This window comes from Pagrus pagrus (assembly GCF_965226575.1).
Source record: "Pagrus pagrus genome assembly, chromosome: 13".
Classification (NCBI taxonomy): domain Eukaryota; kingdom Metazoa; phylum Chordata; class Actinopteri; order Spariformes; family Sparidae; genus Pagrus; species Pagrus pagrus.
Genome location: NC_140197.1, coordinates 12,102,401 through 12,115,548, shown reverse-complemented (window position 1 = coordinate 12,115,548; position 13,148 = coordinate 12,102,401). Strand labels below are relative to the sequence as shown.

The 13,148-nt window shown below is 39.0% G+C and overlaps 1 protein-coding gene across 1 annotated transcript in view; it reads left to right on the top strand.

The window, feature by feature from the left end:
* Window positions 1-13,148, top strand: part of rnf216 (ring finger protein 216) — a 28,286-nt gene that overhangs the window by 7,353 nt on the left and 7,785 nt on the right. Inside the window, exons 8-13 of the mRNA XM_084371804.1 lie at window positions 26-137; window positions 646-779; window positions 1,208-1,258; window positions 8,505-8,642; window positions 9,341-9,489; window positions 10,011-10,089. Coding sequence (XP_084227930.1) covers window positions 26-137; window positions 646-779; window positions 1,208-1,258; window positions 8,505-8,642; window positions 9,341-9,489; window positions 10,011-10,089 — 663 coding nt within the window. The remainder of the gene's footprint in view (window positions 1-25; window positions 138-645; window positions 780-1,207; window positions 1,259-8,504; window positions 8,643-9,340; window positions 9,490-10,010; window positions 10,090-13,148) is intronic.

Below are 13,148 nucleotides of genomic sequence, written 5' to 3'. Positions count from 1 at the left end.
GTCTCTTACACCCCCGCTCTCCCAGGCCTTATGTGACGCTCTGAAGAAGTGGCAAGATTCAGGCGACCTCTCAGGAAAGAGACGACGGAGCAGAGCCTCCTCTGAGCGCTGCTACATCGATTTCCACTTTGAGCACGGTGAATACACTTTTTTAAGGCTCTTCTTTGTGTGGCCGCACCACATGCTCTGATGTAGGCCGCCACCTGCATGTGCATTCTTGAGATGCACTCACTTGTAGTGCAGGTGTTTTTTGTTCCTTCCAGGGTTTTTATCGTAAACTAAAACTGAAAGTAAAATTCAAATAAACCGTGAAATAAATTGTCATCAACTGAAACTGAATAAGAATGATACACTTCAAGAAAAACTAAAACTAAAGTGAAAGGATATCGCCTGATTACAAAACCAATGAAAATAAAAAATATAAAGGATTATATATTGATTTCAGTGTAAGTTTTTAGCAACAAGGTGGCAAGGTATTAAGGTTTATTTTAATGTAAAAATATATATATATATATATATATATATATATATATATATATATATGAGAGAGAGAAAATGTATTTAGAGCGTAAACACAGAGAGCAGTTTAAGTTTAAAACTGCTGCTGCAGACCGTCTCACTGACTGTGTTCCCTCTGTCCACCAGGCTCAGTCAAATTTGACAAGAGGATGTATTTCTTGGAGAACGACCGTCGTTACTGCAGGACGTACAACAATCTGGAGGGTTCTCTGCAGAAGGAGCTGACGTTCTATCAGCAGAAGGCCAAGGAATGGGCGGAGGTATTTCTTTCGCACTCTCCACAGTTCTGTAGTAAATTCGGGCTACAGACCAGTACGCTGAGGGAGCTTTGCTTTCTACACTGTTTTTTTCATCAGCATAATAATACAGTGGGGAATGTTTGTATAGTAATTTATTACTATAGACCTTTCTTCACCTAGGTCTGAATGCCCTGTGTAGTGGCTCCCTTCATGAACAGGAATGTATTCATTTGCCACTTGACTCCGTTGAATTACTTATTAGATCAGCGAGAAGTCATTTACACTTTGACTGTTTGGTCCGTCAGTTAAACACCCACATCACAGTGTCACAGTTACACCAATGGGGATCGTGCAGTTTGTAAAGCCTTTGTCCGCTAAAGTAGAAAAGTTTGTTTACTGTTTACCCTCTAGTATACCTGCTTACCAAACTGCTTTGTCTCTCTCTCCAGCATGAAGACTTCCTCTTGGCTCTGCAGGTCAATGAAGACGAATACAAAATGGTAAGAATTGACAGGTATTGTGAAATAACATTATAGGATACAGCAGGTGGTACATGTTGGATAGTATGATGGTATTGATGAGTCGGTTGCATGTTGTTTATTTTGTCCAATTGTGTTTTTCTAGTTTCCATTTAACAAATATGAGACAAATAGGATAACAGATATTTAAAACATAACACTGGACACTCACCATGGACCAGAAATAAAGAAACACACACAACAAAACACATGATTCTCTTCAGGCACAGCTGCACAACAATGCACTCGTCATTTTAAGTCGGTTATCACAGTAATAGAACACCAACCATAGTTGAGCCTTAGCTTGTCATATCATATAAAAGCTCTAGTTTCCAGGTGTTTTTTGGGCCAAAAACAATGTGTAAGGCTGCCAGTATGTTTTTGCATTGATCTGATTTGAGGCGACGTGTTTTGCAGATGAGGTGGAGCAGGTCATATACTTTCCCAGTCATTGAGATTTACTTTTGTACACTCAAAAACCCCAGCTCCTATCTTTTAAATAGCTCAGAATATGAAACAATTGGGTCTAATATAGGCAGATTTTGCTGAATAACTACGTTTCTAGGCAGATGGTAAACTGCAGCAGCTGCACTGTCTGCCCCCGTGGCTACGGTTTGTCCAGCCAGTTCACACAGTTTGTACCAAGTCTAGCAAAGGCTTTCTTGGTTGTACAAGCATCCCTTAAATGTACCAAACAAATATCATGGAATATTTGTTTTAGAGTTCACCTTGAACATTAAAATGTAAACACTAAGTTCTAAATATTAGTAATATACCTGTCTAGGGACTTCCGGTATGACCGCGAGCTAGTAAGCCACGCTCAACCCTGCTCCGCCAAAAATCCTAAAAACTCCTGAGATAAATTATAGAACTGTATTTATAAAGGGTAGGCGACCCTTGGCGTTAAAGCGGTGATGTCAAATCTTGGAAAAACGAGCAGAATTAGAGGGAAAACACAGACGCAAGCGAAGTTAACTGACTTCAGGACGCAAAGCATGGAAAATCAAGCTAGCAAAGAAGCTAACGCTAGCACTGAGACACCCGAGGAAAGCGACAGTGAGTTGACTGGAGCTAAAGCAGAGATACTGGCGGCAATACACAGCTTGAAGTCCGAGTTCTCAACCAGACTTGATGGGATCCTACACGCCGTTGAAGAAAACAGAAAAGAACTGGCCGAGTGCACCGAGAGGATAAAGCAAGCAGAAGTGCGTTTATCAACCGTGGAGGACGAACTCGTCGAGCTACAAGAAACGGCTAAAGCACTGAAGAAAAGAAACACATTTCTGGAGGATAAAGTTGTTGATATGGAAACGAGATCGCGCCTGAATAACCTGAGGCTGGTTAACTTGCCCGAGGGGGCCGAGGGCTCGGACCCTTGCTCATTCCTGGAAGGCTGGTTACCGGAGGTGCTGAACTTCGCTCCCCTGCGGTGCCCGATGGTGATGGAGAGAGCGCACAGGGTCGGGCCGAGAAGAGACAACGAAACTCCGCCGAGAACGTTGATAATGAGATTCCTGAACTACAAGCAGAAGATGGAGGTGATAAACGCGGCTAAGGCAAAGAAAGAAATCATCTACAAAAACCAACAGGTGCGCTTTTACAACGACCTCGCCACAGAAGTGCACAAACAACGGAAACGGTACGACTCGGTGCGCCAGCAGCTGCGGAGCCTGGGCCTCAGACATGGCATAATACCCCCGGCCAAACTGGTGATAACTTACAAGGAACGAGCACGCACATTTAACACTCCGACGGAGGTGCAACACTTCATAAACAAGGTGAAAGAAGAAGCTGCAGGAGTAAATGTTGAAGCCTGAGACAGAGGACTGAAAGCAGAATGTTTGTGTTTGCATCCCTGCAGATGTGAGGTTGATCACACGGTAAGAGGGACTGTGCAACAATAGACTGTGAAATTAAATAATCTGTGGTACTAAAACGGGGAACCAACGAACATGAAAATCCCCTGGAATTTCTTTTTTCTTTTCTTTTCCCTTAAAGTAAAATATTATTCTTCTTAACATGCTAAGGTTAAAGGCATCAGTATATCAGTACTTTGAAGACTGGAAGATATAATGTTTGCACAGGTTTATACAACACAAGCCCTGGAAAACAGGAGACTAAGTTTGAATGTTTTTGATCAAGCTGCGGCAGATGTAGGACTAATCATACACTAAAACAGGCTGTGCACTAATAGAGTAAAGATATTATAATTTTTGTTATTCTAACGGAACTCCGCTCAAACATTGCCCTCTATCTTATTTTTCACTCTTTTGTATTTTTGTAAGTAATACGAGTTTGTTTAGTAAATGTTGGTACTAAAAGCTGTAACAACGTCAATATTTAACATTGGCAATCTATAAGCTTGCACTTATATACCACCCTTTTTTAATTTTATTTTTTCAGGAGTAACTATTCTGATAGAAGTAAAATGGAGCAGGTTAGCAAGGGCAGATTACACCTAATTTTTCGTATTTCTTTTTGTTTTAAACCGGTCCGAGAGAAGACTGAGTGGACTGATCCAGGGATCTGTTCACAACAGTAGCCGGAAGCACATCTAGGGGGGCGTCCCATTTAGTTGGGAGAATGGGGTTATTATTTTTCTACTGTTCAGTTTGTTCAATGAATGTTCTAAGGTTTAAATGTGTTAATCTTCTCAGATATGTCATTTTCATTAAGGGGGCCTCACAGTACATTATTTGGAATGTCTCAAAAAGTAGAACTTAAATATACCTCCTGGAATTGTAGAGGTTTACAAAAAACTAAGAAAATCAAGCAGGTTATGAACAAGTTGAAAGACACCAACTCAAAAATTGTTTTTCTGCAGGAAACACACACCTTAAAAGAGGACATTGTAAGAATTAGAAGGAGGTGGCAGGGGAGCATTTATGCAGCATCATTTACAACACAGGCAAGGGGAGTTATGACACTAATCCACCAATCAGTGCCTTTTCAGGTTTCTAATGTAATCGAGGATAAATTTGGTAGATACTTGATCGTCCAGGGATCGCTGCTCTCAATAAACTTGAATTTGATTAATATATACGGCCCCAATACAGATGAACCCAGCTTTTTTACAAATTTATTTCTCACACTTGCATCTCTCCCAGGAGAGTATATAATTGCTGGGGACTGGAACTGTACGCTAGATCCAGTCAGGGACAGATCCACAGGTATTGATCAAACTCATAACAGAAGTAGAACAACCATTCATCATTTCATTAAAGAGTTAAATCTGTTAGATATTTGGAGGCACTTGAAACCTAATGATGTGGCCTACTCCTGTTACTCAAGTACTTATCAAACTTACTCAAGGATAGATTACTTTTTAATCTCTGCAACATTGGTTTCAAAAATACAGGATTGTTCCTACGGCAGTATATTGATATCAGACCACGGACTGTGCAGTATGATATATACAGAGGAGAACCTTATTAGAGATCCACCTAGATGGACTCTGAGTCAGAAATGGTTACAAGATGATGATTTTGTAAAGTATGTGGGAACAGAAATAGATCATTATTTTAAGGATAATACAACACAAACAACAGCGTGTGTCAAATGGGATGCTTTTAAAGCCTTCTTGAGGGGACATGTAATAAGCTATACTTCATCCAAATCTAGGGAGATACGCCAGGAAAGACAGCAACTAGAATCCAGGATACAAAGTTTACAAGAGCAGGTATTTAGGAATAAAACCCCAGAAGCAGAAAAGGAATTGTTGCTCTTAAGAGCAGAATATAATAAACTATCGGCAGCTAGGGCAGCATCCAGTATGCTTAGGCTGAACCAATCATTCTACGAGCAAGGGGAAAAACCTGGCAAGCTTCTAGCCTGGCAGATTAAACAGTTAGAAATTAGGAGAAACATTACATCAATTATTAACAATAATGGTGATACAATAATAGACCCTACTGAAATAAACAGGGAATTTAGGGAATACTATGAAAATCTATATAAATCCCAAATCAAATATGACCCCCAGGCTCAAAAGACATTTCTGGATAAGCTGGATATTCCAACTATTTCTGAGGAATTTACAGAGATGCTAGAGGCAGATCTTAAGGAAGAGGAAATAAGCAACGCTATTGACGGCATGAAAGCAGGAAAATCAGCAGGACCAGACGGAATCCCAATAGACCTGTATAAAAAATTTAAGACAAAATTACTTAAACCACTATTAGAAATGTTTTTGGAAGCATTTTGTAATGGTAGTTTACCCAAATCAATGACTGGTGCATTATTAACATTACTGCCAAAACCAGGGAAGCCCAACAATAGATGTGGAAATATGAGACCAATAAGTCTGCTTAACTCTGACCTCAAAATTCTGTGTAAAATCTTAGCAAGACGACTACAAGAAACATTACCCAGTGTAATACATAGAGATCAAAATGGGTTTATCAACGGTCGCCAAGGGTTCCACAATGTTAGGAGGGTCCTTAATATTATTCAAAGCTTGGAGGACACTACAAATATGGCCCTCCTATCTCTAGACGCCGAAAAGGCTTTTGATAAGGTGGAGTGGTCCTATCTTTTTAACACTCTGGAACGATTTGGATATGGGAACAAGTTTATAAAGTGGATTCAACTACTGTACCTTAATCCTACAGCAGAAATAATAACAAACAAAAATATATCAGAAACGATCTCAATCAAAAGAGGATGCCGTCAGGGCTGCCCCTTGTCGCCGCTTTTGTTCACTCTGGCGATTGAACCATTTGCTATAGCTGTACGAGAGCACACAGGAATAGTGGGAATAACAATTGGCCACACAGAACATAAACTTTCCCTATATGCGGATGATGTTATCTTGTTTCTCTCGAACCTCAACAAAACAATCCCTACACTTCTACAGTTAATACAGTCATTTGGTGCCATCTCAGGATATACAATTAATTACACTAAGTCGTCAATTCTATTACTTAATGAAAAGGAAAGGGAAAACCCACTTCCAGAAACTTCCAAATTTAAAGTCGTGGATCAATTTACATATTTAGGAATACAAATTGGATCTAAACTAGCTCAGATTGTTAAAATTAACTACATGCCTTTGATGGAAGAAATAACAAAATCAATTAATAGGTGGATTACCCTGCCTCTATCTTTGATTGGCAGAATAAACATTATAAAAATGAATATACTCCCTAAAATATTGTATATATTTCAGAATGTTCCGCTGCCTCCACCTGATGAATTTTTTCAGAAGTTAAGAAGGTTATTCACAGAATTTATATGGGCTAATAACCGTGCCAGAGTTCGCTTGTCACTCCTATATCTACCATATAGTAAGGGGGGCTTAAAAGTTCCAAATATAACCTGGTACTATTGGGCGGTACAACTAAGGACCATCAAGTTTTACTTTACAACAAGGGATAGTCCACAATGGACAGAAATGGAATCGGAGGGTTTAAGTTTGTCTCTACCCCTGTACTTATATTCAGATAAAATGTCGAATTTGATGAAACGAACTACTAATCCAATTGTTAAAAATATGATAAAGGTGTGGTTTGAAGTGAAAAAATATATTAAAGAACCTGAAGTATTGTCCCAGTACAGTCCTGTGTGGGGAAATCAACACTTTACTCCAGGGAGAGCAGACGCTATATTTAAAACATGGGCATCAAAGGGATTAGAAAAGATTCAGGACTTGTTTTTGCCCAGTTCAGATAATATGATGTCATTTGAAGAAATTAAACATAAGTATGACATAGATAAAAAATATTTCTTTAAATTTCTCCAACTCAGAGCTTTTATTAGGACAAGTCAAAATGGTCTTATAACTAAACCTTTAACAACCAGTTTAGAAAAAATTATGTCTAAAGACAGTTTAAGCAAAGGTGCTATTTCAGAACTGTATGATGTATTAATGTCTAACTCATTAGAAAATTCAGATTGTAAAAGAAGCTTATGGAGTAAAGACCTGGGAAAAGAGATCTCCCCAGAGGACTGGGGATCAATATGCACAAAGGCTCACTCCCAATCAGTCAACACTAGATTGAGACTGTTACAGTATAAATGGACAATGAGAACGTATATCACACCAGCTAAATTAAATAAATATAATAGCAATATTCCTGATCTATGTATAAAATGTATGAAGGAAAAGGGGACACTATTTCACTGTGTGTGGCAGTGCAGTAAGGTCAAAGCCTTTTGGGAAGAAATTCAAAAAGCAATAGAAAAGATTATCTCAAAAGATGTTGTGATAAGCCCAGTTTTCTTTATTTTAGGACTTTATCCCAAGAATCATAAATATACTAAGAGTGAACAAGTAATGATAGACACATGTCTTTTGCATGCAAAAAAATCAATTGCATTGTTCTGGAAGAAGCCCAGCAGACCAAGTATTACATATTGGGTCAAACTAATGTTAATAACTTTCCCCTTGGAAAAAATAACATATATACAAAGAGGGAAGCAAGAACTTTTCGAGAAGGTGTGGGGTCCATTTGATCGATTTGTAAATGGTGTGGAGTTATCGGACGAAGAGGAAGTTTAAGTTCTGGTTAATGTAAACCTCTTAATGAGACTGATGAGAGTATAGATTATGAAGTTATCTTAAAATAAGATTGACAACAATTTGTATTTTTTTCCCCTTTCCTTTTGAATATATGAGTGGGGCTATCTGAGAGGTTTATTTTATTTTATTTTATTTATTTGTAGTTAGTTTTAAAAAATATATTACATGTTTTGCATATAATACCAGTGTATCAGTGTAATCTGAACAGTTGATTCACACTTCTGGGATTTTGTAAATGTACACTGTACACATGTTTTGAGTAAAATGTCAATAAACATATTGTTCAAAAAAAAAAATATACCTGTCTAGTGATTATTATTTTAGCCTTAGTGTCAGTTATTTTCATATGGTACCAGTGGTGTTGACCGACTGTAATGCTGCCATCTACAAATCCAATGAATATATGTTGAAGATACCTACATTATTATCCTGGTTACACTTAAGAGTTGTGCCAAATATTGAAATGCAGGATGCATTTCCCTCAAAGTCAAACAGCTGATCATAGCTGGTTATCTTAAAGTTGTAAAGGTCCTTGAAAAGCAGCTTACTTATAGAAAATGCTGTAGACTGGTTGCTTTGAAGGTTGATTTGACTTTTTAATCCTTTTTACTACCATGTGGCGATTGACATTGCCATTAATATGAAAGAGATGAAGTTTGTAAACGTCTGAGCTGCATAAATCATGTCTGTGTCTGATTGTTTCTGCAGGACGGCCAGCTGATCGAATGTGGCTGTTGCTACGGGGAGTTTGCGTTCGAGAAGATGACACAGTGTTCAGACGGCCACCTGTTCTGTAAAGAGTGTCTGGTCAAATACGCTCAGGAGGCAGTGTTCGGCTCCGGGAAGGTACACACACACACACACACACACACACACACACACACACACACACACACACACACACACACTTTTTTTCTCACATCAGAATAGGAAGTAACTGCTAATGTTGCCAGGCAACTATAAATTACTACAAATGACTATTGAATATAAAAGACAATGTCTTCCTGAGCTAGAGAATTAGTTAGTCGTACTATTTTAAAGCTTGCAGGGCAAATCCTGTCTGTTTTTATTAACATTGTGTGGTAATATCGGAGTAAGTTGGAAGCGATTTAATCAGTCTGTCGATAAGGTTCAGTTTTAAGGTCTCTGCAGGCTGATTTTTATTCTGCACTGAAACAAGAAGAATCATGTCATGGAACACGGCCATAAATAATGAACATAAAATTAGTAGTAAAATGGTGTGAAATACACAGAGCTGTCAGTTTATTAGGTACGCCTGTATAATCTAATGCAATCCAATAAAACTGCTCAGTAATAAATCGTCTCTTTGCTGCTTTATGAGGCTGTAATTTGTCACGCTGTTGTATCGGATTGCATTTTAATAAAAGGGGTGATTTGTTTATTTGTCCACCTCCATTCACAGACATCAGAATGGACCGAATCATCTGTTAACTCAGTGTCTGTATCTGCGCTCTGAGCGTTGACTTTTTTAAAAACGTACCTGTGCATGTGTAATTACCGGCGCGTGCGTGTCGTCGTTTCAGTCGGAGCTGAGCTGCATGGAGGGGGGCTGCCTGTGCTCCTACCCAGTGTGTGAGCTGGAGAAGGTCCTACCAGAGAACATACTGTGTAAATATTACGAGAGGCAGGCGGAGGAGGCTGTCGCTGCCACCTGTGCTGATGAACTTGTGAGGTAAGTGTGTGTATGTGCGTGAGTGTTCACACCCTAAAAATTGTCTCGTATCTGCGTGTGTGGTTTAGCCTTAAAAAATGGATACACTTCAAAACTATGTGTTGTTGTACACTTGTTCCATGATGTTTACATCACTTATAGATCAGGATCAATCAGTAGAGCCACTGAACATTAATTTACCACCAGTTTCTGATGATCAATTGATTGTTTGAGTCATTTTACAAGCAAAGATGCCTCAAATTCTAGATTCTTACGTGAAGATTTGCGGATGTTCTTTGTTTCCTTGTTTGGAAACTCCAACAAATTTAGAGACCTCAACTTAGGCTCTGTGAAAGTGCGATAGGCAGTTTTCAATATTTTAAGAGGAGAAAATAATCAGCAGATAATCCATCATGGAAATGACTGAGTCTGTAGGAAGTCTGAAATAATGCCTCTGTGTTTCCTCTCAGTGGGATTCTTCTGTCGGGGTTGTCTGCATCATATGTTTCCTCTCACTGTTCCTTCCTCCCTCATCTTTTCAGGTGTCCGTTTTGCAACTTCCCAGCCCTGTTGGACAAAGACATGTCTCTGTTTAGCTGTCCAAACCCTCGGTGCCGCAAGGTCAGTCCCGATCTGTATTTATTTACTTCATTAAACACTCTGTTGTTCTGGGGAAGTCGTGCTGCTACTCTTCTTCTCGTAAATATGTTCAGTCAAGTGCAGGTAAATGCTTTGGCTCCTGCTCAGTATTTGCATCCTCTGATGTAATCACATATGTCAGAGTTCAGTCATAGTGTACAAATGAGAGATTCGACTTCAGAAGGAGACCTCATGAATAATTCAGTCGATGGTAAAACCTGAAAGCTCTGCGTGCATCGTCCACTTCAGCATAAATCATCTCCATGCAGCCTGGACATGAGGCAGAGATCAGAATCGGAGAGGAAAGATTGATGAATAGTTTTATGGACGCGATGAAACGGTTCCATCTGGCGAGGTCGCCACCTCTTTCTCCCTCTCTGTTTATCTCTGGGCCTCCTCCCTCTGTCTGAGGAATGCATGAGGGAGGCGAAGCTTTGTGTCTGCCAAGGCTGTCACATGCATTCCAGTCTAAAATCTCCATTATTTGGCAGAAACACACACACACACTCACATACATACCTGCAATCATATTTGCACTCTCACCACACAAACAGAAAACACTCCCTTCTGTCTCCTGCTGGTCTGTATCTCTTTTTGTTTCTGTTCTTGTGTCTCACACTCATTCCTGCCACACCACCACTATCTCTTTGTGACTCATCAAACACACACACACACACACACACACACACACACACTTCTGCTATCACTACATTCCCGGAATGGGGGAGAGAGACGGGTTTGTGTCAACACATGCAAAATAATAAATGTGTGTATTCACCTAATGGCACTGGAGTTGAGTAATCTAGTAACTCTGAGCCAATAATCTGAGGATGTTAGAAGGACATTAATCACCATTGTCGAGCAAAAAACAAACATTTTCTGTTTTCAACTTCTCAAATGAGAGGATTTGCTGCTTTTTGTTTTGTATATGATATAAAAATGAATTTCTTTCTAGTTTTAACTCGTGATCGTCCAAAACAAGCAGTTTAAGAAAATGCCATGTTTGGCAGTGAGGTTGTGATCTGATTGTTCTGTTTTCTGATATTCTGTAGATCCAAACAACTAATCCATCAACTTAAAACATTGTCAAATGATTAATCAGCAATGAGAATAATTCAATTCAAGTTGCATTGCAACATATTTTATAGTCTCTTAACAGCAGTTTCAGTCATGGGACTGTGATTCATCTGATGTTGCTGCCTTTAAATGGCTCTCACAGCAGGGCAGACACCACTCGGAGACAATAAGAAATGTGTTTGTGTCTGTGTTTTAAAGAGCCTCAGCGGGAGCTTGGTAGTGTATCACTGCATACTTGTTGTGTTACTGGGCGTTTTCACAGCAGGAACTTTACCTTGGGAGCAAGAGATCTTTTTGAGGAACTAAACCTGTGTTCCGACCGGAGGAACCAGGGACTTAAATGACTTCCTGTACAATAGTTCCAGGTGTAAAGCAATTGTCCTTGCCTGGTGGAAGTAAACTCTGATTGTTCAGGAACTGCGGGGGCAGGGCCGACGGTTACTTAAGCTGCATTTCCACCCAAAGTCCCTAAACTTTAAGTCCCAGGAGCTACTTTTCAAGAAACTAAAAGCTTCCTTCAGTCCATTGTCATCTGCATTTCCGGCGTGGTCTAAAAACCCATCAAGGTCTCAATTAGTCTGTTGATGTACGAAAACAGCAATGATGATAAGTTGACTTCACTGTCAGCCCATCTGTCATACACTTTCTTCTGTTCCTCCATGCGGATGTGTCAAAGCACAATGAATAGAAAACAAACTGGCTTGCGGCTGCAGATGTTTAAAAATGATGGCTGGAAAAAAATGCTGCAATGTTTAAACATTCAGAAAAGACTTTTTGGGGGATAAATAATGTCCCTGTACTGTAACTTAATTTTGGTCCCTGCGGTGGAAATGCAGCTACATTGGTCAAATACAGTCACCTCAGAGAGAAACCTCAGAAACAGCTTTCTCATTCTCTAATAAAATACTGGGCGCCACTGGTATCAGTGTATTACGACTAGGAGCGCCTCCACCTCAGCCTCAACTGAAAAAGGCTCAATGGCGACAACTTTTTCCTCACATATGCAGTTTGATTGTTAGTATACATTTACATATTTGCATGTACATTTACAGAATTGTCCTGTTAGACACAGACACTTTCTGTCTCTGTACAGTGTAATTTTACATTAAGTTCCCTCTTGCTACACAAAAGCCCTGTTTTATAAAAGCATCTTCTTTGCAGTGGCTTTTCTGTTAACAGCTGGATCATGACGGATAAGTTTTACATCATCATTTCAGTCATTGCCTGAAAAGTAACGGGGCCTTGCATGCAACCATACATGCCCAAGATGTCCGCAGGCACCTAAAAATGTATAAAATGTCTTAAATTCAATTTTGGAAATACTCGGCCTCAAAGGTCATTAGTACTGAAGCCCTAAATGGTCATGGGTCAAATATTTCATCCTCCGCTTTCCTGTGATAATAAGTTAATATTATTTGTTTTCTGAAGATCACAAGTTGATTTATGTCTTTATCATGGAATAAATATGTTGTTTTCCAGAGATAACAAGATTATTTTAATAAAAAGTTAAAATGGTTGCTTGAAACTCAAAAGACCCGCTTCACAGAGCACAGTGTTTATGTAATAGCCCACTCTTATGAATCTTATAAAGTCGTTTTCTCATGATAAATTATCTTGTTATTTGTTATTCCATGAAAGTGACATGAATTATAAGTCGAGATCTCAAGAAAATAACAAGATTTAACTTGCTATCTCAGGAAAACAGAGGAGATAATATGGACTTTCCGTACATAAGTTTACACAAACATTTCATCTCATTTAATTTATCCATCTTTTAATTTATTTGTGTCAACGTGAGTCAATCTCCACATTTTTTATGTTTATGTTACATACAGTTAAACCCTAAGCACTTTTACTTTCAACCTTTTAAAAAATATACCAAAAAGCAAAATATTGATTTATCTAACTCACTCTAATACCCATATTCCTACATTAAACCTACCTCAGTACAGGACCACATGTGC